General features: G+C 44.3%; 1 protein-coding gene across 8 annotated transcripts in view; it reads left to right on the forward strand.

Moving 5' to 3' along the window:
• The window catches only part of RGS6 (regulator of G protein signaling 6), a 497,670-nt gene that overhangs the window by 460,965 nt on the left and 14,161 nt on the right, over window positions 1–22,544 (forward strand). For 6 of the 8 annotated variants that reach the window (XM_033952620.1, XM_033952619.1, XM_033952621.1 and 3 more), the window contains one exon: window positions 8,380–9,051. In XM_033952620.1, the coding sequence (XP_033808511.1) occupies window positions 8,380–8,589 (210 nt within the window). In that variant the 3' untranslated portion in view covers window positions 8,590–9,051. Of the gene's footprint in view, window positions 1–8,379; window positions 9,052–16,298; window positions 16,353–22,544 lie in introns of those variants that run through there. The other 2 variants (XM_033952617.1, XM_033952622.1) reach the window with 2 other exon arrangements.

The raw sequence follows: 22,544 nt of genomic DNA on the forward strand, positions 1-22,544 counted from the left end.
ACCTCTAAAACGGGTATAATTTTTGTATATTATTACTGGATTTTATAGCTTTACTAGTCTAGAGTGCTAGAGTAGATGTCTGTATGTATGGTGTGTTGTTGGTTTTTTTTATTTGTCTCTCTCCCTGGACGCTGTCTGTCTGTCATTCTTTGTGTCTGTGTCTCTCCCAGGTCCCCTGTCTGTACGTCTTTCTTTCTGTCTGGCTCCCTGGCCCCCCCTGCTTGCCAAAGCAGCCCCCTTTCACCTCTCCCCCTGTTGTGCAATGCCTGCCTGCTTCGTGGCCCCCCTTCTGTTCCTCCCTCCCCCCGATTGCTGTCTGCCCCCAGCACAACTCTCCCCCCAAAGCAGCCCCCTTTCCCCCTGTTGTGCAATGCCTGCCTGCTTCATGGCCCCCCATCTGTTCCTCCCCCCGATTGCTGTCTGGCCCCAGCACACCCCTCCCCCCAAAGCAGCCCTCTTTCCTGCCTGCTCCATAGCCCTTCTTTTTCGCTTCCCCTCCCGTTCTTCCCCTCCCTCCATCCACCCATGGTTGCTTCCGCCGCTGCCGCTCCTGTTCAAAGCGGCCTGCTTAGGTTCACGAACGGCTGTAGTGAACCTCGCAGGCCGCTCTCCATATGGTAGCATGTTCCCTCTGACGCAATCGCGTCAGAGGGAACGTGCTCCATGTGGAGAGAGGCCTGCGAGGTTTGCTACAGCCGGCCGCAAACCTCAGCAGGCCGCTTCAAACAGGAGCAGAAGCAGTTGATGCGGGAGGGGGGACTCGTGGATGTGTTCCCTACCGGACACTGCCGCCGCCAGCGCTGCTCCGCACCCCCTTCATCTTGCCCTCTGGTGCGCCAAGCCAGCGCATGCGCATAAGCCGCTGGCCATCCGCCTCGGGGGGGGGGAGGAAGAGAGAGAGTGGAGAGGCGGCGACGGCAAAGTTAGTGTAAGAAAGACGCTGCGTCTTTCAACAGGGAGCAGGACAGAGCGTAAGCCGTGCATGTGCACTTCCTATGTGTCGCTACAGCTCACGGAAAACCAGCGCACACATAGGAAGTGCGCATGCGTGGCCTAGCGTTTTATTATATTAGATGCTTGTCTTATATGCCCAAAATTTAGGACAGGAAACGTCCCCTTCAATATTCAGTGCTATTTAACCAGTCAGATATGGCCGCTGATTGGTTAAATAGTGTTTTTGCGGTAAACCGTGAATATTTAGCAAACAATAATTAGTTGTCAGTTTATGACAATATTTGCAAAGAATTTACCAATTGTAGGAAGGAAAGAGGCACTGTGAATTGTTACTGGCACTTCTAACACCCTTATTTTTATATACTTTAGTATAAAGAGGTTGAAATCCTTCGTGTCTTGAGGAACCATGCCTTCCTTCAAGCATACTAGTAGAGAAAAATTCTATAATATCTGTGTCTGACAAAATGTGAGGCGCAGCCACTGGAACATAAAGTAAAATAAATAAAATCTTCTTTAAAATTTTTGTGTAAGAAGACCTCAGTGTAGATTGATTAGTCAAGCAAATGAATTAATGTTCAATACTTCAACCTGTGTACGGGCTACCACCCAGTACACCACACCGTCATAGAGTCTTCCTTTGTGTGATACAAATCCAGTGAAAAAGTAACGTGCAATAACACTCAAAATAATAACAAACGTATATGTTCCCAGTGCTGCGTTTCTACAATTTGTGAGATGATCCTGATTTGATTGTAAGAACAGTGGACAAAGGGACAAAGCTATTGTTGTACAATCCAGAGCTCAATGCCGAAGGCAGGCCAATCAGCCAAATTTCAGGAGCCTCGCTTAGCTCTCCTGAAAGAACTCCTCCTCTCCCTCTTTAATTCCTGTTCAACTGGCCCCTGAAGTTGGTACTAGTACTTCTAAGGAAGCCTCAGAGCCCCAGATAGCCCAGGCAGTATCAATTAAAAAAGAAATAGGGAGTTCACTGACCTGATTGGGAACAGTACAGTCCACCAATTTGAATTGTGGCGGGAAAGTCAGTTGGGCAGAAATTTGAATTTTATTATGAAAGTTCATAGAATGGAAGAGTCTCTGGTAGATTTAAAGATGTTCTCCCCATCTAACCCAGTGAACTCACTATTTCCAAAGTCACACAGCAGACTTCAGAGCATATCCTGAAGAAAGCCAGAACATGATGGCTGAAACTGATGCCAATACTCTGTTCTGATCAGGGGGCGTCTGCACATGCTCAAAGCCTGCCAGCTCCCACCCTCTCTGGGATTCTCAGAGACGGTGGAAGATGGTAGGCCTTGAGCATGCATAGATGGTTAAGGCCCCGCACTGGCCCAGAACAGAATATCGGAGTCTGCTTCGATGAGCGCCAAAATAGTAAAGATCGATACCGGGGGGGGGGGGGGTAGGGGGAGGATAGTAGCGGCAGTAACTAGGGAGTAGGGGGGTCTACAGTGTCAAATTCTGTTTACCTATGGAAACCTCTTTGAAAACTGGCCCCAAACACATTTGAAAATATAAGGTGAAAATGTGATTCCCCCCCCCCCCAGTCTAGAGCCAGTGAAATGGATAAATGCACTCTTCCAGTTCTGTCTTTAAAAAAAAAAAAATGTCAAGGCGGAAGAATGAACTTCAAAGAGAATTAAAACAAGATCTGCCCTGTGCTAATACAGACGGTGCAGTGTTTTTTTTAGTGAAAATTGACAACTTAGAACATAAGAATTGCCGCTGCTGGTCAGACCGGTGGTCCTTCGTGCCCAGCAGTCCACTCACGCGGCGGCCCTCTGATCAAAGACCAGCACCCTAACTGAGACTAGCCCTACCTGCGTACGTTCTGGTTCAGCAGGAACTTGTCTAACTTTGTCTTGAATCCCTGGAGGGTGTTTTCTCCTATAACAGCCTCCGGAAGAGCGTTCCAGTTTTCCACCACTCTCTGGGTGAAGAACTTCCTTACGTTTGTACGGAATCTATCCCCTTTCAACCTAGTGGAGATATTGCCACAGGGAGACATTGGCGTTGCAACAGTAGTGCATTTATTGAGATAAGTACCAAAGGGCGGGGAGGAGGTGAGGAAAGATGTCAATTGCAGCTAATAACAATACAGCGCTACTGTTTTATATGAAAGCTAAACTAAACTAAACCTTGGGTTTATATACCGCATCATCTCCACAACGGTTTACAGGAATTGGTAAAGAACGGAACTCCAATGGAATTATAGAAAAAAGTATGAAGAGAGGTTAAAGGGCTTAGTATATCAGAGAGGGAAAGAAAAGTTACATTTTAGAGAACAGCCAAGTTTTCAGAAAGCTAATTGGAGATTAAAACAATCACTACTATCCATTTTCATCCCTACCTCCCTCTCCTTCCTCTTTTCACTCCTTAAGACCACTGGTGACTGCAATTAAGGTAGGCTCTTTGTGATGTGCTGAGATGCTCCCCAGCTTAGTGGTTGATTATCATTTCTGCATAGCTTATTTTATTTTCCTCATATGTCTTATTACCCTTTTGTATTTTCCCTTGATGTTTCTTCTTTTCTTTATGAATTGTATTTCATCCCTCCTTACCTATTGTTTTTGTAATGTTAATTTTTAAAATACTAATCTTATTTATTAATTGTATGTATTGTTTGGTTCCCTAATATATGTAAATTTTAAGTGTACACCGCTTAGAAACTTGATTAAGCGGTTAATCAAGTCAACTAATAAACTTGAAACTTGAAGGGGAAAGGGAGGCAGCATTGATACACCACAGTTTTCTTTTCGGTGCTTGACAGCACCTAATGCCACTTTCAGTATTAGCCTCGCCCATAGTGGCATTAAATGCCATAAAGCATGCCATTTAAGTAGGTGGGAGGCACTTTAACTTTGCTGATTTTTGCCGCTTTACATGGCATTTTAAATTTACTTAGGCCCTGTTAGGGCGCCTCCCGGCACCTATTTAGACACTGTTTCTAGAATTTCTTAGGGTTACCAGATGTCCAGATTTCACCAGATATGTCCTTCTTTTCGAGGACCTCCGGGGGTCTGGACGGCTTTTCAAAACCCAGCACTTTGTCCAGGTTTTGAAAAGCGAGCAGTGACATCTGGACGGCATCTGTGCATGCGTGGATGCAACACAGTGACATCACGCGCTTGTGCACATGGGCGCAACATCGTCGCATCACGCCAGCGCATGGGCAGGTGCTCTCTCGACAAGCAACCAGGTTGAGGGGGCAGGGCTGAGGGCAGAGGGTGGGCTGAGGGTGGGCCTCATGGCGGGGCCATGGGGCTGGATTTTCATTCCCGAAAGTCTGGTAACCCTAGAATTTCCCCCCTTGTGGATAGCCAGCTATCTGCAAAATTTAAAGCATTAGCCAGCTAAGTTTAGCAGCCAAATCAGGCCGCGTAAATAGCTTGTGTATCTTTGGCTGCTATAAACTAGCCAACCAGCCCTGAAATGTCGACTTAGCCGTCTATGTTTACCGAAGCCAAAAATAAACCAGATATTCAGTGCGGGTCACTAGAAATGGCCTGGCTAACTCCCACGATCTGAATATAGGCCCCCAAATGTATAAATTTGTGGTCCACACAGACCACATCCAAAATATGCTCCCTTGATTTCTCTGTATCCCAACCATCTGCATAGTAAATAGCAGCTTTCTAAATTCACCATCCACAAGAGAAATAATAATAATAATGATTCGTAATTTTTATATACTGTCTGATACCAGGAGCTCTAGACAGTTTACATGAAGGCATTTAGCCTAAAATATGACCAATTGAAACAAAGAAATTAACATCTTTGAGTGTACTTTCTAAATAACCACATTTCAGTTTTTTTGTGAAAATGTATAAAATGTGATTCCACCCTTGCTTCAACACCTGCTAATCAGTAAGCACACAGCAATATAGATGCCTTAAACGATTAGCACAGAGCATGCTTACTCTCTGCCCCGATATTTCTTAGCGGGTAGGAAATGTGTGCTGAGGCCCAATTTACCACGGAACACCTAGGCACGCTCTTCCATAAGACATTTTAAGCTGTGGTAAGTACGCATTAATGTTTGCTGCTGCTTAGGAAAAGAACTCCTGAGATTGGAACTTCTAATCATATTATCCACATTTTCCAGTTTATAACAAATTGCTGAAACATCAGTTATTAATGTAGATTGAACAGATTACCAGGGCCTTTATGATTTTTAATAGAGATGAACCCATTTTTGAATTATGAGGCTCACCAGAAGCAGGCTAATGCTTCAGCTAAGTGGCGTACCAAGAGGGGGGTGGGGGGTGGGGAGGTCCGCCCCAGGTGCAAGCCCTGAGGGGGTGCTCCCGGCCTTGAAGTAATTGGCGTCCGGTTCCCCCCCCCTGACATCCGGGTCTCTCGTCTGGCGTCCGGATTCCCCCCTCCCCCCGGCCTCCCCGCACCATTTACCTAGAGAAGCAGCCTGCAGCAAGATCGCGATGTCAGTGATCTTTGCGCTGCTTCGGCACTGTTTCCTCCGCCGCGGTCCCGCCCCTCCTCTGATGTTCAAAGAGACGTGCAGATGCCGGACTTTGGGTGGGAAGAAATAATGGGTCTGAAAATAGAGGAGAGGGAGAGAGATGATGGACCATGGGTTTTAGGGAGGGAAGGAACAGAAAGGGAGAGAAGTTGGACACAAGGAATGGTGTGGAGGGGGGATATAGATACTGGATAAGAGGGTAGTTGGGAAAAGAAAGGGAGAGATGGTGGACCCTGGGGTGGTAGGGAAGGAGGGAGAGATGCTGGATGAAAGGGAAGTTAAGAAAAGGTGGATCTGTGGAGGGAGACGAAAAAAGGAAAGATGCCAGACCTCCTGGAGAGGGAAGGAAAACGGAAGGAGAGGACAGAGATGGCAGATGGATGGTTAGCATGAAGAAAGAAGGAGATCCTGGCAAGCAAGTTATCAAAAGACAACCAGAGCGTTGGACCAACAAGATTTGAAAAATAAACAGACAACAAAAGGTAGAAAAACTAATTTTATTTTCTGTTTTGTGATTACAATATGTCAGATTTGAAATGTGTATCCTGCCAGAGCTGGTGTTAGACCGCAAACGTGAGATAGGATTTAACAGAGAGAGGAAAAGTCCTTTTTGTTTCTTTATTTTATTTACACCACAGCGCCAGTGTGGTTAGGAGAAGCCAAAGGGGGATGAAACAGCTATAAAATAAACCCACCAGGATGTTTGAAAAAAACACCCAATTGGGCAGGAAAATCGAATCGAAAAACCAATTCAATAGGCTGAATCGAATTGAATTTTTTTTTCCTGAATCGGGCAGCACTAGTTTGCACTACTGTCTTAGACTTTAGGACTTGGGATTGGGGTGAGATGGCATCCTCAGTACTTTATAATGCAAGTGAAACGAGGATTTGGTCAGACTTTTGAAAGGTCTGCAGAAGAAAAATATTGTATAGGCCGGGGACATGAGACAGCAGGAAATGGGAACTTTTCTTCCTTCTATTTTTTGTGAATGGAACGGCTGAGGATGTCAGAGAGTTCATTTAAAATATGTGCTTTATAAGAAAATATAATAATGTGTTTTATAAAGTTTATAAGCGTTGCTGGCCTACCCGGTGAGGTGTTCCTAGTGGTAGTGATGGTGGTGGTTGCAGCGTGTCAATGTGTTGAGAGGAAAAGGTGGTCTGGGAAATTCTGCTGAGCAAACTCCGGGCCCAGCTCCACCCCCCAATTAGTCCACTCCACTCAACTGGTTCACACACTGAGTGGGTCTTTGGGTGTTGTGCCTGGGTAGTTGTTTTGGGATCTTTTCTAGTGGTTTGTCAGTATCTCCTTCTAGTCCAAGGAAGGAAACTTTGTTAACTTTAGCATTGATTTTCAGAATATGTTTGTAACAGCGCTGCTTGTGTGGCATTAGGCTATGTAATGATCGAAAGAAAAAACCAGACCTTTGCATATTTTTGCACTATATGGTGAGTGTATGAGGAGATTCACATTTCCTTCACAGCTAAGTCCGTGTGAAGCTACCTTGTGCTGTATTTGACATTAAGCAAGGTCTCTGTTTGGAAGGAAAGATCTAAGCTTAAAAATGAAGTGGCCATAAGTTATGGTAAAAGCAGATAGCATAGCTGGTTTTAAGAAAGATTTGGACAAATTCCTGGAGGAAAAGTCCATAGTCTGGTATTAAGACATGGGGGAAGTGTCTGCTTGCCCTGGATCAGTAGCATGGAATGTTGCTACTCTTTGAGTTTTGACCAGGTACTAGTGACCTAGATTGGCTACTGGGCATAATGGACCATTAGTCTGACCCAGTTAGGCTATTCTTATGTTATGTTCTCATCTGTAGGAGCCTTTGTTTTCACTTCTTATTTTAATGTATTTTTTTCTGGGAACTTATCAGTGTTTTTTATAATGGGAACAAAAATGGAAGAGAATTAATGTGTGTGGAATGGGGGGGGGGGTAACTGATTTCTTCAGCTAAATAATTCAATCCACCTCAACCAGACATAGGAGAACTCACGCACCATTCACACACCCTCCAACCAAAAACGTCAAAAGAAAAAACTGTTCGACAACCTCCTAGCCATTCGAGCTGCAACACTCGACCCCCAGCTCTACAACCTATTGACCTCGACCACAGACTACAAAACCTTAAAAAAAGAAATAAAAACACTTCTATTCAAAAAACACATAAAACCGAACTAACACAATCAGAACTCCCAAGCATCACCTGCAACTACTCCATATGTACTTCTGATGTCATGACAATTCAGACATAATTTATGTTATGTTTGGAATAATGGTTACATATATGAGGTTCAATAAAAGAAAATTTTCACTGCCTGTTTCTATTCTGACCATTTATTCCGTTTCATGGTCATTACAAAAAATATGTTTTTACATGGGGGGGTGTCAAAAAATGATGGGCCCCAGTTGCCACATACCCTAGGTATGCCACTGCTTCAGCTATAATCAATGGTAGAAATTTCACAGTCCCTAAAAATGTAGTTTAAAATTCCTTAATTGTTCATTATCTCAGCAGATCAAAATTGTATTTTTTCTTTAATTCTGGTGCTTAGGATTTACTAGAGCAGTGGTTCTTAAACCTGTCCTGGGGGACCCTCAGACAGTCAGGTTTTCAAAATATCCCTAATGAATATGCATGAAGCAGATCTGCATGCCTGTCACCTCTATTATATGCAAATCTGTCTCATGCATATTTATTAGGGATATCTTGAAAACCCGACTGGCTGGGGGTCCCCAAGGCAGGTTTAAGAACCACTGTACTAGAGCCAAAATCCGGTTCATGCCTTAGGCAGTACCCTGACCTGGTTTTTGTATCCTGCATCTCAACCTTCACATTCCAAAAATCTGCCAGTTGACAGTTTAGAAATACGGTTTTATAACAGGTGTTTGCTTTCTTTTTCCCTCTTTCTCTCTCTCTCTGCAGGAACATATTTACAAGTTGATGAAGAGTGACAGCTATGCGCGATTCTTACGCTCTAATGCATACCAGGACTTGTTACTCTCAAGGAAGAAGGTATCTTGTGGGATGGACATGCTTGCATCTCTTGCCCTTACTAATGCTGGCCTGCTGCTTGCTGCTCATGTGGAAACTAAAATATTGTTTGTTTGTTATTTTTGTGTGTACGAGGAATGAGTACTGCTTTTGACTTAATCCACCTTTGTAAGCCCAGACCAGGTCTTCATTTTAAAGTTCAAATCGGTATAGTATAATCAAGTACAATGGCCAACCAATCAAATATCAGAGCACTAAGCAATAATGCAGCCTAGAACAGTGTTCCACAAAGTTTAGTAGATTTTACAGTCATAATGCCTGATGGAATTGTAGAGAGTACAGTAACAATAATTATGATGGACAGAACTCTAGAAGAAAAGATTTATCTAGCCACAGTCATTGTACACTGGCGCATCTTAAGGTCCAACATTCGTTACATACAGGGCTTGCTCAGCCATTAGGCATTACTAGGCAGTGGCCCAGAGTTAGGGATACCATATTTTTTGCTGAGAAACCCCGGACACATGACCCTGCCCCGTTCCGCCTCCAGTTCCGCCCTAAGCCCCACCCCCAACAAAGCCTCCTCTCTTCTTCCGGACGAGCTACAACCACATCTGGAGGGCCTGGAGCATGTGCGGATGTGTGTGACGTCATCCACGCAAGCTGAGAGGCCCTCCAGATGCGGCTGGAGCTAATTCAGGCTTTCCAAAACCTGGACAGATCTTGGTTTTCCCAGATGTCTGGTAACCATACCCAGGGTGGCAGCTTCGAGGGGGCAGCAAAGCAATAGGTCAAAATGTATTTAGAAAACAAAGTTTCAATATTTAAAAGTATGATGTTAAATTATGTATAATAGATGACTGCTGTGGAATAAACAGATTGCTGAGTAATTATCCACATCTTGGGGTGGAGGGGCTAAGGCTTAAGATTTGCCTAGGGCAGAGGTTTTCAAGAGGTTTTCCAGTCCTCAAGGCACAGCAGCTAATTGGAATGTTCAGAATATCCCCATTGAATTCAATAGGGAGGACTGGGTTGAAAACCTCTGGCCTAGGGTGTATAATATTCTTGCACTGACCCTGCTTACATAACCATACCAAGGATCTCCCTTTGGTATCTTCTTTACTCTAAGATTTTAGTCTTCTGAAATTAATGAAAAATTCCATTCTCTAAATTCAAGATTACTCTTTATTTGGGCAAGTGAAGGAATCTTCTTGGAGTGGGATTTACTGCAGCTCAAATCATCCATTCTGTGCTGCGGATACAAGTGCAGTCAGGGAAAGCAATATGGCGTTTGCTTGCCGGGCTGGGGAGGGGAGACCATTTGACATCGCTAGTCTGATGCTTTTCACACAAAAGAGTTCCCTGATAATCATCATGTGAGCATCTCTCTTCAGCATAAGTTGCTTGGGTCTAAGGGACTGCTATTGCTTCTCTGCTCAATATCACCTTGAATTTTAACTGTGAGTGGTCTCTAAAGAATAATCGCTCTTCACAAAATAGGAATCAAATTCTGTACTCCTTTAATAGAGCCTTGTTTCTCATTTTAAAACCATTTTTGCCAAATTCAGCTATCTGTTTGAATGACAGCACACTCCCAGCTATAAGAGGCTTATTAATAGTGAATCAAGTCAGTAAGAGCCCGAAGGCAGCTGGAACGCTGGTTATCTCTAAGCAGCATATTTCTAGGAGGGGAAAGGAGGTGTGTGTGGGGAGGTGCATGACTGAACGTCATGTGCAATACACTTTCTGTATGTAAATCAGAATAAAGACAGCTCAAAAGAATAGGGCTTGCTCCTTTATTAAGATCAATTTGTCCATTTTGTTATATATTAGGCTGTATTAAAGCATGGAATCAAACATTCTATTCATTGTTCTGAAATAATATCACTTTGAATATTCATAGCAGCACATAAATATACACAATAAACTAAGGGCTCCTTTTACAAAGGTGCGCTAGCGGTTTTAGCGCCCGCTTAGCACGCGCTAAAATGCCGCACGCGCTAGCCGCTACCGCCTCCTTTTAAGCAGGCGGTATTTTTCGGCTAAAAATGCTAGCGCACCTTTGTAAAAGGAGCCCTAAGAGGTGTCCAAGTTTACAAACGGATCACGTTTTCAGGATTTCTTAATGTATGTGCTTGAGATATATCTGTATGCATGCTGCCATTATGCAAATGTGCTTCTTGCATATTCATTAGCGATACCGTGAAATCCTGACCTGCTTGCAGCCCTCAAGGGCTGAACTTGGGCACCACTCGGCTAAATGAAGGAAGACAAAAATAATTACAGCCTGAGAGCAGTTAAAGATGCAGCTAGAGTTAGAGCGGCAGGTAGACCGGATGTGCTTGTGCTATCTGCAATTGCATGCACTGTAATTGCCCATGCAGGGAGGGGACAATGGTCTCCAACCCTTTCTCATGTGAAGGACCACACAGAGGGCCACCAAGCTTAGACATACTACTAATTTTGTAAAACCACTTTGACCTGCTTGCTTCCCTCGTCCTCTGTCTCTGTGGACAACGCTCTTATCCTTCCTGTTTTGTCTGCTCGTAATCTCGGGGTCATCTTTGACTCCTCTCTCTCTCTCTCTCCTTCACCAACATATCGCTAAAACCTGCCACTTCTTCCTCTATAATATTACCAAAATCCAGCCCTTCCTCTCTGAGCACACTACCAAAACACTTATCCAAGCCCTCATCACCTGGCACTTAGACTACTGCAACTTTCTACTCTCTGGCCTTCCGCTTAGCCATCTCGCTTCCCTCCAATCCGTCCAGAATTCGGCTGCATGACTCATATGCCAGGAGAGCCACTTTACTCATGTTACCCCTCTCCTAAAGTCACTTCATTGGCTTCCCATCCATTTGAGACTACAATTCAAACTCCTCTTACTGACCTAGAAATGCACTCACTCAGCTGCCCCTCACTATCTCTCTTCACTTATCTCCCCTATGATCTCCACCATGAACTCTGCTCAACTAGTAAGTCCCTCCTATCTGTGCCGTTCTCTTCAACTGCCAACTCCAGACTCTGTCCCTTCTGCCTTGCTACACCATATGCTTGGAATAAGCTGCCCGAGTCCCTACGGCAGGCTCCATCTCTGGCAGTGTTCAAGGCCCATTTAAAAGCCCACCTCTTTGTGAGTGCTTTCAACTCCTATCTCCTCTCACCTTGGGTTCTGCATCCCCTACTCTCTATGTCATGTCTGTCTGTCCAAGTTAGATTGTAAGCTCTTCCGAGCAGGGGTCGTCTATAAATGTCAAAATGTACGGCGCTGTGTACGCCTTTCAGCGCTATATAAGTGATAAGTGGTAGTAGTAGTAATAGTAATATTGATTCTATAATACATCAAGGATATATTGTAAAAAAATTATCTTTATTTTGAATTCTCACCAGTATCAAATTTCATAAATGAGATACCTGAGTAACACACTTAAGAGATTGTTTGCAGTTCCTATATCAATTGGGCAAGATTGAAATTAATGCATTTATAGGATTTGAAGAGCATTTCAGCCAACTGTTTGAGGGCTGCAATGGAGAAATTTGAAAGCCGCCCATTGGAGACCACTGATTTAGACACACTGAGGATCATATATATACTACCCATTATATATCCTACTCATTTACAAAACCGTAGCACAGTTTTTAGCGCCAGCCACTGCGGTAACAGCTCTGGCGCTCAAAGGAATTCTATGAGCGTTGACGCTGTTACCGCTACAGCCACGCTACTGTTTTGTAAAAAGAGGGGGGGGGGCGGGGTTAATTTACTCCTAAAAAATCTTTTAATTTTTATAGAAAATTATATTCCCTACTGTTAAAGGAAATTACTAAGGTCTATATTTTTTTTAAAAAAGCCTTTTTGTATCTAAGTAGGATTTTAGCCAACCTGCTTTGTGCGCAAGGCAGGTTTTCAAGCGCTATGAAATGTGTGTGTTATAGCTCTGTATCTGAAAAGCAGATTTGCTGCCCAAATGAGGTGTCTCATTATATATCTGATTTATAGTGGCCTAAGTTATGGGTGACTTAGATGTCTGAGCTATCATGTTAGATGAGAACATTTAAAATTGCAAGGCCACACTTCATTTAGCCATAAGCCTCTACCTAGATTCCTAATTTCTTCTCTGAAAACTTTACTAGATAGTAATGTGCTGTTTCAACCTCTATATTGCAGTTTTAGACATATTATATTGTAAACCTTAGAACCTTTAGACCTAAAGGTCAGTTCATGTCCATTTTCACCAAGCTAAACTACTGACCTCTTTTAGCAAATGGTTTTTAAAGCACCTTTAACCAAGATTAACTAATAAGTGCGGCATTGATGATCACTGTCTTTTTTTTTTTCTCCTTTTTGACTTTGCATGCTGTGGTTCTTGCTTGGATGAGCTTTTTCTTGGTTTGTATGTTGTTTTGCATTTGTGGTGTTTCTACTAGTGTCGATGAAACACACCCCATCTTGCCTTTTTTTAATTTGATCTCTTTCTCTGCCTTTCCAACAGCTTCATCCAGAGCTCATTTTAGGACCTGGAAACAAGTCATTGGGGCTTCTTTTACGAAACTGCGTTAGGGCATGAACGCGCGGAATAGCACGCGCTACATTGCCCCGCGCGCTAGACGCTAACGCCAGCATTGAGCGTTAGTTCTAGCTGCATAGCGCGCGGTAATATCCCGCGTGCGCTAAAAACGCTAGCGCACCTTAGTAAAAGGAGCCCTTTGTGCATTGGAAAGTACTAGAGCAGATATAGACAAAAAAACAGAAAATGACCTTAGTACATAATAAAGAACTGTATAAAGGGGAAGGGACTTGATATACTGCTTTTTCTGTGTGGTTACAATCAAAGTGATTTACATATTTTAGACAGGTACTTATTTTGTACCTGGAGCAATGAAGTGTTAAGTGACTTGCCCAGAGACACAAGGAGCTGCAGTGGGAATCAAACTCACAACCTCAGGGTGTTGAGGCAGCTGTTCTAACCACGAGGTGGTTCATAGACAAAACCGCCAAAGACAAAGGCGCGCGCCGACAACTGAGCGCAAGACGGAAGCGCGCGCCGAAGAAAAAGAGTGTTTTTAGGGGCTCCGATGGGGGGTTTTGTTGGGGAACTCCCCCACTTTACTTAATACAGATCGCGGCGGCGTTGTGGGGGGGGGGGTTGGGGGGTTGTAACCGCCCTCATTATACTGGAAACGTAACTGTTTCCCTGTTTTTTAGGGAAAAAGTGAAGTTTCAGTAAAATGTGGGGGGTTACAATCCCCTAAACCCCCCACAACGCCCCCCACAATGCGGCGCGATCTGTATAAAGTAAAGTGGGGGGGTTCCCCCCACTCACCCCGTCGGAGTCCTTTAAAACAGTCATTTTCTTTGGCGCACGCCTCCGCGTTGCACTCAGTTGTCTGCACGCACCTTTGTCCCGGCGCGCTTTTGACCTGACACCGCACTAGGTCACTCTTCCACTCAATACATAGATGCTAACATTTATGAGCCCATTATGGGGAAATTCTATATACGACACCCAAAGTTGCACAGCACAATTTGGGTCGCACCCAAGTCTCCCCGGCAACTTAATTGATTAACAAGCTCTTAATTAGCAGCAATTAGGATTTGTAAGCACAACTGGCTGCATGCTATTCTATCAGTTTCAGCATCTAACTCTCATAGCATGTATCTGAAGAGGGGGGGTGACCATGGGCATTCCAAAAGGTTGCAGGCACAATTACAGAATTTGGCATAAGTATGCCTAACTTGGGGTGGGGGGGAAGGGTTTACACCAGGTTTTAGCAGGCATGTCCAGTGCCAAAAGTTAGGTGTGCTTGCACGCTATTCTCTACAAAGCATGCCCTTTATAAAATAATGCTTAGTACCAAATATTTTCAGCACACAAGTTTCGGCACCTGTTATAGAATTTCCTCTTACATGCATAAATGCAAAATGTCAGCCTAAGTGCTATTCTGCACATACAAGCTGATCTTGGGGCATATTTGCAAGAGAGGTGTACATATGGGCAGAGCTTAAACATACACGTGCAACTCAGTGGCATAGCCAGACGGCCAATTTTGGGCAGGTCTCTCTCTTCCACCCCCCCTCCAGCCTGTGCAGCAGTCTCTTTCCCTCCCTTCCCACTCCCCAGCCTGTGCAGCAGCCTCTCTTTGCTTCCCTTCCCTCCCCCACAGCCTGTGCAGCAACCACTGTCTTTCCCTCCCTACCCACCCCCAGCCCGTGCAGCAGCCTCTGTCTTTCCCTCCCTTCCCACCGCCCCAGCCCATGCAGCAGCCTCTCTGTTTGCCTCCCTTTCCACTCCCAGGCCTGTGCAGCATTTCAGTTTCTTTCAATGGTTCCTGCACACTGCCGACAGCTGACCTTGAAGCCTTCCCTCTGTCGCAAAATGCAAATGTGTCAGAGGCAAAAGCTTCCGGGTCAGCCACCAGAATCGTGTAGGAACCACTGCTGGTGGGATATGGCGGCTGGGTGGATAGGCCCGCCCCTGGTGCAACTTACAGAATACTGTAAGTTATGTGTATATCAACAACATTCAGGTGTGAGCATTTACACTAGCTCTCTGGTTGGCTTCAGTACTTGCACCTATCTTATAGGCATGTATAAACCCAGTTCCTCTAGTCTTTTATAAAAGAATACCTACATGCCTGAAAATCAGGGCCTCTCAAGCCAGTTCTCAGGATACACTCAGCCAGTCAAGTTTACACTATACCAAATTTGCATGTTCTGTACTATCTATTGTAACTCATGCATATTCATGGTAGGCATCCTGAAAACCTGATTGGCTAGGTGTGTTCTGAGGATTGGGTTATAAAATAGGCTCCTACCAGGTGCCCTGTTACACAGTTGGTCTCTGTGTCCTTTGCTTTCATTTATCCATTCAGCTTCATTTATAAACTTAGATCTCTGACTTACCAGAGCTTCTTATTTTAAACCCCGGTGCCTTCATTCAATGAAGTCTTCAGTAAAGCACAGATGAGCTTTTTACAGAGCTTTGGAGAGAGCTGGACAACATACCATATCTTGACATGCCTCTTATGGGTCTAGAACAGGGGTCTCAATGTCCCTCCTTGAGGGCCGCAATCCAGTCGGGTTTTCAGGATTTCCCCAATGAATATGCATGAGATCTATGTGCATGCACTACTTTCAATGTGCATATTCATTGGGGAAATCCTGAAAACCCGACTGGATTGCGGCCCTCAAGGAGGGACTTTGAGATCCCTGGTGTAGAAGGTTTTGCACACTGTAGCTGTAGTTATTATCAAATAGCTGCACACAGCAAAAAGCTGTGACAATACAGTGGCTTTGGAAATTTTGTTCAGCTTTTTTTTTGGGGGGGTAGGGGGGGTGAGGGTTGGGTGAAGATAGTGACAGTAAGAAATTGTATTCCACTTACACAGATGCTCCTGGCCCTAATCTGAGGTTTAAAAAAACAAAAAAAATCATGGAGTTAGACCAAGATCCTCTGACAGAGCAGATAGTGAGCAATTTGGGTCACAAGTACTTCAAATTAATAAGATTTTAAAGAGAAGTTTAGTAAGCGGAACTCAAGCAGACACGACACAGATCCAGATGGAACCCTTTTATAAAAGTTCTGGACTGCGCCTCAAGAAAAATAGAAGAAAGAAACATTAGTCTTAGGGAAGCAGCTGATCCTTCATGTTTCTTCAAAGGTCTCTGTTTTTTGTTTTTACGTTTGTTTTGTTTGCTGTTGCAAACTCCAGTGGCCGCTTTTTTTTTGTTTTTGTTTGTTTTGCTTTTCTACTTTCTGCCATTAAAAGCACAAACTACTCTGAGCTGAAGATTTTTTTCTGTATTTTCCTTCCTCTTCTCCCTTTTTTTCTTTTTTTTTTTTTTTAAGCCTGAGAATGAGCAAGGTCGTAGAACTTCCCTAGAAAAGTTCACTCGCAGTGTGGTAAGTTCTTTTTTTTTTTCCTCAGCCTTAAATTTGTTAATTTTTTTATGATTATTTGCTCTTGTTTCAAGTCTCCCTTTAAAAAAGAAAAAAAAAATAATAAACCAAAGGCATTTGTCATATTTTATGAAGTGACCAAAGTTCAGGCAATATTTAACGACAGAAGAGCAAGGAGTTTTAATAACATGTTCCAATGAGCCTGATATTGCTTCGTTTGGCATGGTGGTATTGCATGCTCTGGTTTATTTTCAAAAGGATTTTCTGGAAGTAAATGAGCACATACCCATGGAGTAAACTGAGTCGTCTTCAGAATTGCCCTTACTCAGTGTCCCCAGTATCAGAAAAAGTGTGCTAACTGCAGGGGAAAATGACAGTTCTGGAGCAATCCCAGCAAAATGGCATGGAGAATTTAAGATCCTGCATGTGCTTCCCAGCATGGAGTGTGTACCTGCAAACTGGGAGTACTAGTGTAAGCAAAGGCAGGACATTTTCAAAGGGTATCTCTGTAGAGCAGGGGTGTCAAAGTCCCTCCTCGAGGGCTGCAATCCAGTTGGGTTTTCAGGATTTCCCCAATGAATATGCATGAGATCTATTAGGATACAATGAAAGCAGTACATGCAAATAGATCTCATGCATATTCATTGGGGAAATCCTGAAAACCCGACTGGATTGCGGCCCTCGAGGAGGGACTTTGACAGCCCTGATATAGAGAATCCCTCTTTGCCAATGAGTTTGCAAGCCCATAAATGCAAAACTGTCAGGAAAGTGAACATTTCCTTCCGAACTACTGTAGAGTCCCTGTGAAGAGAGCAATTCTATAAGTAGGCACCACCGGTTTGCCCCCCCCCCCCCCCACCAATGCAGCAACCTGCTATGCCAATGCAGAAAGAGTCTTTGCAATGGCATAGCAAGGGTGAGAGGTGCCCATTGTGGTGTTGCCCTCCCCCCGCCCTTCCCCCCTCCTTCTTCACCACCCCCCTGCTCCTTTCACATCCCCACGCCACACTCAAGCACTTCCTTCCCATCCCGTACCTTTTTAGATCTTTGACGATGCGAGCAACTTCTCTGGCCTGCTGCTCGCGCTGGCATTGGCTTTACCTCTGATGTCACTTCCTGGCCCCGTGACTCAGAAGTGATTTCAGAGGGAGGCCAACATAAGCATCAGGCTAGAGTAGTTGCTCGCGCTAGCAAAGATTTTAAAGAGGTATGGGGCAAGGAAGAGAGAGCATGAGCATGGTGGGGGGGTAGAGAGGTGCCGGCACCCCTACCAAGATGGTGCCCGGGATGGTCTGCCCTCCCCCCTGCCTCCCACTTACTACACCACTGAATCTATGCTATTATGGAACCTAGGCACCCAGATTTCATTATAGAATTATAGCATAACGTTTTACATTAGATGCCCACAGTTATAGACCCGGACCCTGAAATTCAGACTGCAGGAGGTAGCCCAGCTATCCTGGATATTCAATGCTGGAGACCTATCTGACCACTGGCATTAAATTTCCAGGCTAAATTTGCCCCTGTGGACTTAGCTGGCCAAGCTGGTAGTCAGCAGCTGGCCAGCTAAGGCTTAACAGCCAAAGACAGACCTGTTTTTTAGATGGATCTAGATGTCTGCATGCCTTAGCCAGTGAGCTGTTGAATATTGGCAGTGACCAGCTCTCCACCAACCCGGATATTCAGCAGAAGATAGCTGGTTTTCTCCCACTGAACGCCAGTGGTTAGGAGGCTACTTTATGTGCCATTTGGCCAGCCAGGAGCCATTCCTGGTTGGCCAAATTTAATGCTGAATATTGGCCAGCTGGTGTAACTGCAGTCATGTAAATGTGGCAAGAACATTTGTGGCCTTCTGTACATGCGTAAGTGGGAGCCCTGCCTATGTCCCATATATTCTCCCTCCCTGTGAACCAGTTGCGTAGGAAGGGTGAGTGGTGACACACACACCCCCACGCTCTCTTCCCTGCCCCCCTCCCCCCGCTATGCACGCACCCGGTACCTTTTTAACTTCTCCGGTGTGAGCAGCATGCCCACGTCGGTGTCAGCTCACCCTTTGATGTCACTTCTTAGGTGCAAGTCCCGGAAGTCATATCAGAGAGACTGCCGATGTCGACACAGGCAGCAACCTCATGCCGGGGAACTAAAAAAGGTATGGGGAAGGCAAGGGGCGTGCACATGCGACAAGGAGAGGAGCAGGGGCTGGAGAGGAGGAGGGGCATCACACCCTTAGGAAGATCATGCCTGGTACATCCCACACCCCCTTGCTATGCCACTAATGGGAACACTCCTCTATGCATTTACATGCTTTGCCACTTACACATGCCATTACTTACTCATAATAACACATAGGCATCCTGCTGACACTTTTGCAGGTAAGTGCTAGTATTTTGTACATTAACATACTTCTATAATAGTAGGATGTTATGAGTAAAATGGCTATTTCATTTAGCGAATGACACAGAGACAGAATTTGTCCCCGTCCTCACGGATAACCACGGGAATCCATCCAGTGTCATTCTTTAGTGTCTGTCAACCTCAATCCTTCTACACCAGCAAGGCTTGAGAGTCAGTGGCTGTGCCCATTCATACTCTGATTCTTATGTGAGCCATGTATAGGATAATGAACCCGTAGTGACATCACTGAATGAGGTTGGCTCATAGGCATTGGTGGAATGAGGCATTATGACATCACAATATATGCTCTGGATACCAGAGAATGTCATTCTTAATGTCTATCTCAACCTCAATCCTTCTACGCCAGCATTCTTCAATGCAAGGCTTGAGGTTCAGTGGTTGGGCCCATTCATACTCTAAACAAATAAAAACTCAATTATTCAATAGGCTGGGTTCTTAACATATCTTACCTTTTAACCTTTATTCTATTTAAAATTGCCTGTATTCCTTTATATTTTGTATCGCATGTATTTCTTTTTATATTGTATACATTTACTTGCCAAACCTCAAACGAATTGCATTGCTTGTACCATGTTTAACTGTTGTGAACCGCCTAGAACTTTCGGGTATGGCGGTATATTAAAAAAAAAAAAAAAAAAAATTATTATTATTATAATTCTTCTCTCTCTCCTTAAAGAATGGCACAGGGATGGTTTCCCACGGGGACAAGGACAAATTCTGTCCTCATGTCATTCTCTACAGTGATAAGTATAAATAGTAAAAGCTGGCATGGACTCACGGCAACCTGTTTCCTGTTAGACTCAATTCCCTCTTTAACATAGAGTAACCACGACACTCAATTTGACACACAAAATAGTTCATCTCTCAGAACCGCAATATCTTGTGGCCAGACTACATAACCATATTCCACCTTGCACCCTATGCTCGAGCCAGGAGTCTCTACTACAAATACCCTCCTTCAAAGACATCAAATACAAAAGTACAAGGGCAAAAATGTTCTCTGTAATGGCTCTAATTTGGTGGAATTCCCTACTGAAGGAATTTAGCTAGAAAAGGACACTGGAAAATTCAAGAAAGAGATAAAGACTATCCTTTTCTCAGACTACTTCAACTGAAACTGTGAACCGACAGAGGGAGGGAGCACATCGAGGAAAATAGCAGGCTTCCCTCCACACACTAGAAACACAATAGGAGGACATGACATGAAATGTATGCACATAGTAAATCTTTCCAGAAATGTTTAAGAAATTATGAATATAATAAATAGAACTAAAATAAATTAGGTGGAGTGTAACTAGAATTATCTAGGATGAGAGTAAATAGGACGAATATAGTACACATTGCTAGAACTATTTAGGATGCATGTAAATATAATTATTTAGTTGTAATGGTTAACCTATTTAGGAGGGTGTAAATATAGCATACTTAGAATGGTTAAGGGACTAGGGGAGTTGCCGTCCAATGAGAGGCTAGAGAAACTGGGTCTCTTCTCCCTTGAGAAGAGGAGACTGAGAGGGGACATGATCAAAACATTCAAGATATTGAAGGAAATTGACTTAGTAGAGAAAGAGAGATTGTTCACTTTCTCCAAGGTGGAGAGAACGAGAGGGCACTCTCTAAAGTTAAAAGGGGATAGACTCCATGCAAACATAAGGAAGCTCTTCTTCACCCAGAGAGTGCTAGAAATCTGGAACGCTCTTCCAGAAGCTGTTATAGGGGAAAGCACCCTACAGGGATTCAAGAAAAGGTTAGATAAGTTCCTGCTAGACCAGGATATATGCAGGTAAGGCTAGACTCTAGTAGAGCACTGGTCTTTGACCTAAGGGCCGACGCGTGAGCATGATGGACCACTGGTCTGACCCAGCAGCGGCAAATCTTATGTTCTTAGTACATATATAATATCGTAATACTGCAAATGCAAACATGATACCATAGCCAAGTAGCTAGGATGCCGACATCAATCACAGTTGAATCCATCTGAATCTGTATTTAAAATCCATTACAGATGTCTTTGATAACTGCTTTGAATTGACTGTCCAGTTTAGAAGCTTCCAATAAAGATAAAGATCTACCTAATCATTGTAGCCTGGTATCATAGTGTTCCACTGGTTATTCTCCTACCAAGTCTCTGAGTTGCATATCATATCTGTCTGTTCATATTTTAGGCTTCATGAATTTATGTAAACATTTCAAAGTGTATCTTTTGTATTTACAACCTTCTTATCAGTTGATAGGGATAATTTGCAATCTTTTATCTCTGTCTGATCTCCTCTTAAAGGCCCTTGGCCTTGCAACCTCTCTGTTGGGATGCTGTAACATCTAACTTTACTGTTTTGATAGTATCCTGCTAAGATATTTTACTCTGAACCATGTGCTCCTGAGCAACTCAGCTTATCCTTAGGTTCTAGTTAAATGCAGCTCTGTCTCCTTTTTAAGCGTCAGAACCATAACCTGGTGCTGCTCATCTTTTCAGTATAGGCTCCCCTTTCCCTACAATGTTGCCCAGTTCCTAACAAATCTGAATCATCTATTCCCGGCACCATCTCACCCAAGTACTGAGACTCAGGAGCTCTGGCTGCTTCTTGGGTTCTGCACATGGAATGGAGAGCATTTCTGGCTCCCTATGTCATTAGTACTCACATATTTCTGAGCACTGTGTAAAATCTTATTACATTACATTACATTAGTGATTTCTATTCCGCCATTACCTTGCGGTTCAAGGTGGATTACAAATGGTTTGTCCAGATATTAGAAGTGTTTAGGGAGTAGTTTGTACATTTCTTTGAGATGTTAAGGATTACATCTGACTTGTCATGATATTAGAAGTTCATATGTTGTAGTTGCAGGTGATGCCGGTGTTAGTTCGGTTTTATGTGTTATATGAAAAGAAGGGTTTTTATTTCTTTTTTGAAGGTTTTGTAGTCTGTGGTTGTGGTCAATAGGTTGTAGAGTTGTGGGTCGAGTTTTGCAGCTCAAGTATCTAGGTAATAAATAAATGCCGCCATCTTCGCACCAGGCAGAGCTAGATTCACGAACCTGCCCGATCGGGACCGACCCATACCCGATCCAGGCAAGTTTGATGGATCCTTGAAACTCTAATATGCAGATGGGGGTGATCAGAAGAACGCCCCCATCTGCCAGCATGTGTGCAGTCCAGACGCATGCGCAGACCATTTGTAAATGGTCTGCACATGCGTCTAGACCCGTCCGAGCGGCGACTTTTTTTTTTGGTAAACTTTGTGTAGCCCAGCGAGCCCTTGGTTTTAACCCGCTTTAAACCTGTGGGTTAAAAACACGGGCTCGAAGGGCAGGAGAAATTTGGGGTGGCAGGCAGGAGAAAAGCGGGGATGAGCAGGGCGGCGATTCGGGGCAAGCAGGCAGGAGAGATCGTGGCAGAGCAAGGCAATGATTCGGGGCGAGCAGGCAGGAGAGATCGGGGCACAGCAAGGCAATGATTCGGGGCGAGCAGGCAGGAGAAATCCGGGCAGAGCAGGGCGGTGATGCGCCGATTTGGGGCAGAGCAGGCAGGAGAGATCTGGGGAAGAGCATCGGGGCGGCAGGCAGGATAGATTTGGTGCAGCACAGAGCACGGCGTGCAGAAAGCAGGGCTTCTATGGAGTTGGAGAGTCAGAAAGTCAGCAGTCGCTTCTTGGGTTGATCGGCCAGCCCAGTCGGTTTTAAAAATTTGGTTGGTGAATCGCGTCCCTGTCTACTTTGCATGTGTTTCTCCTCATTTGCAAGCGTGGATTCGAAGTGGATCGCAGGAGAGTTTAGTGAATC

This window comes from Geotrypetes seraphini, chromosome 7, assembly GCF_902459505.1.
Source record: "Geotrypetes seraphini chromosome 7, aGeoSer1.1, whole genome shotgun sequence".
In the NCBI taxonomy this organism is placed as follows: domain Eukaryota; kingdom Metazoa; phylum Chordata; class Amphibia; order Gymnophiona; family Dermophiidae; genus Geotrypetes; species Geotrypetes seraphini.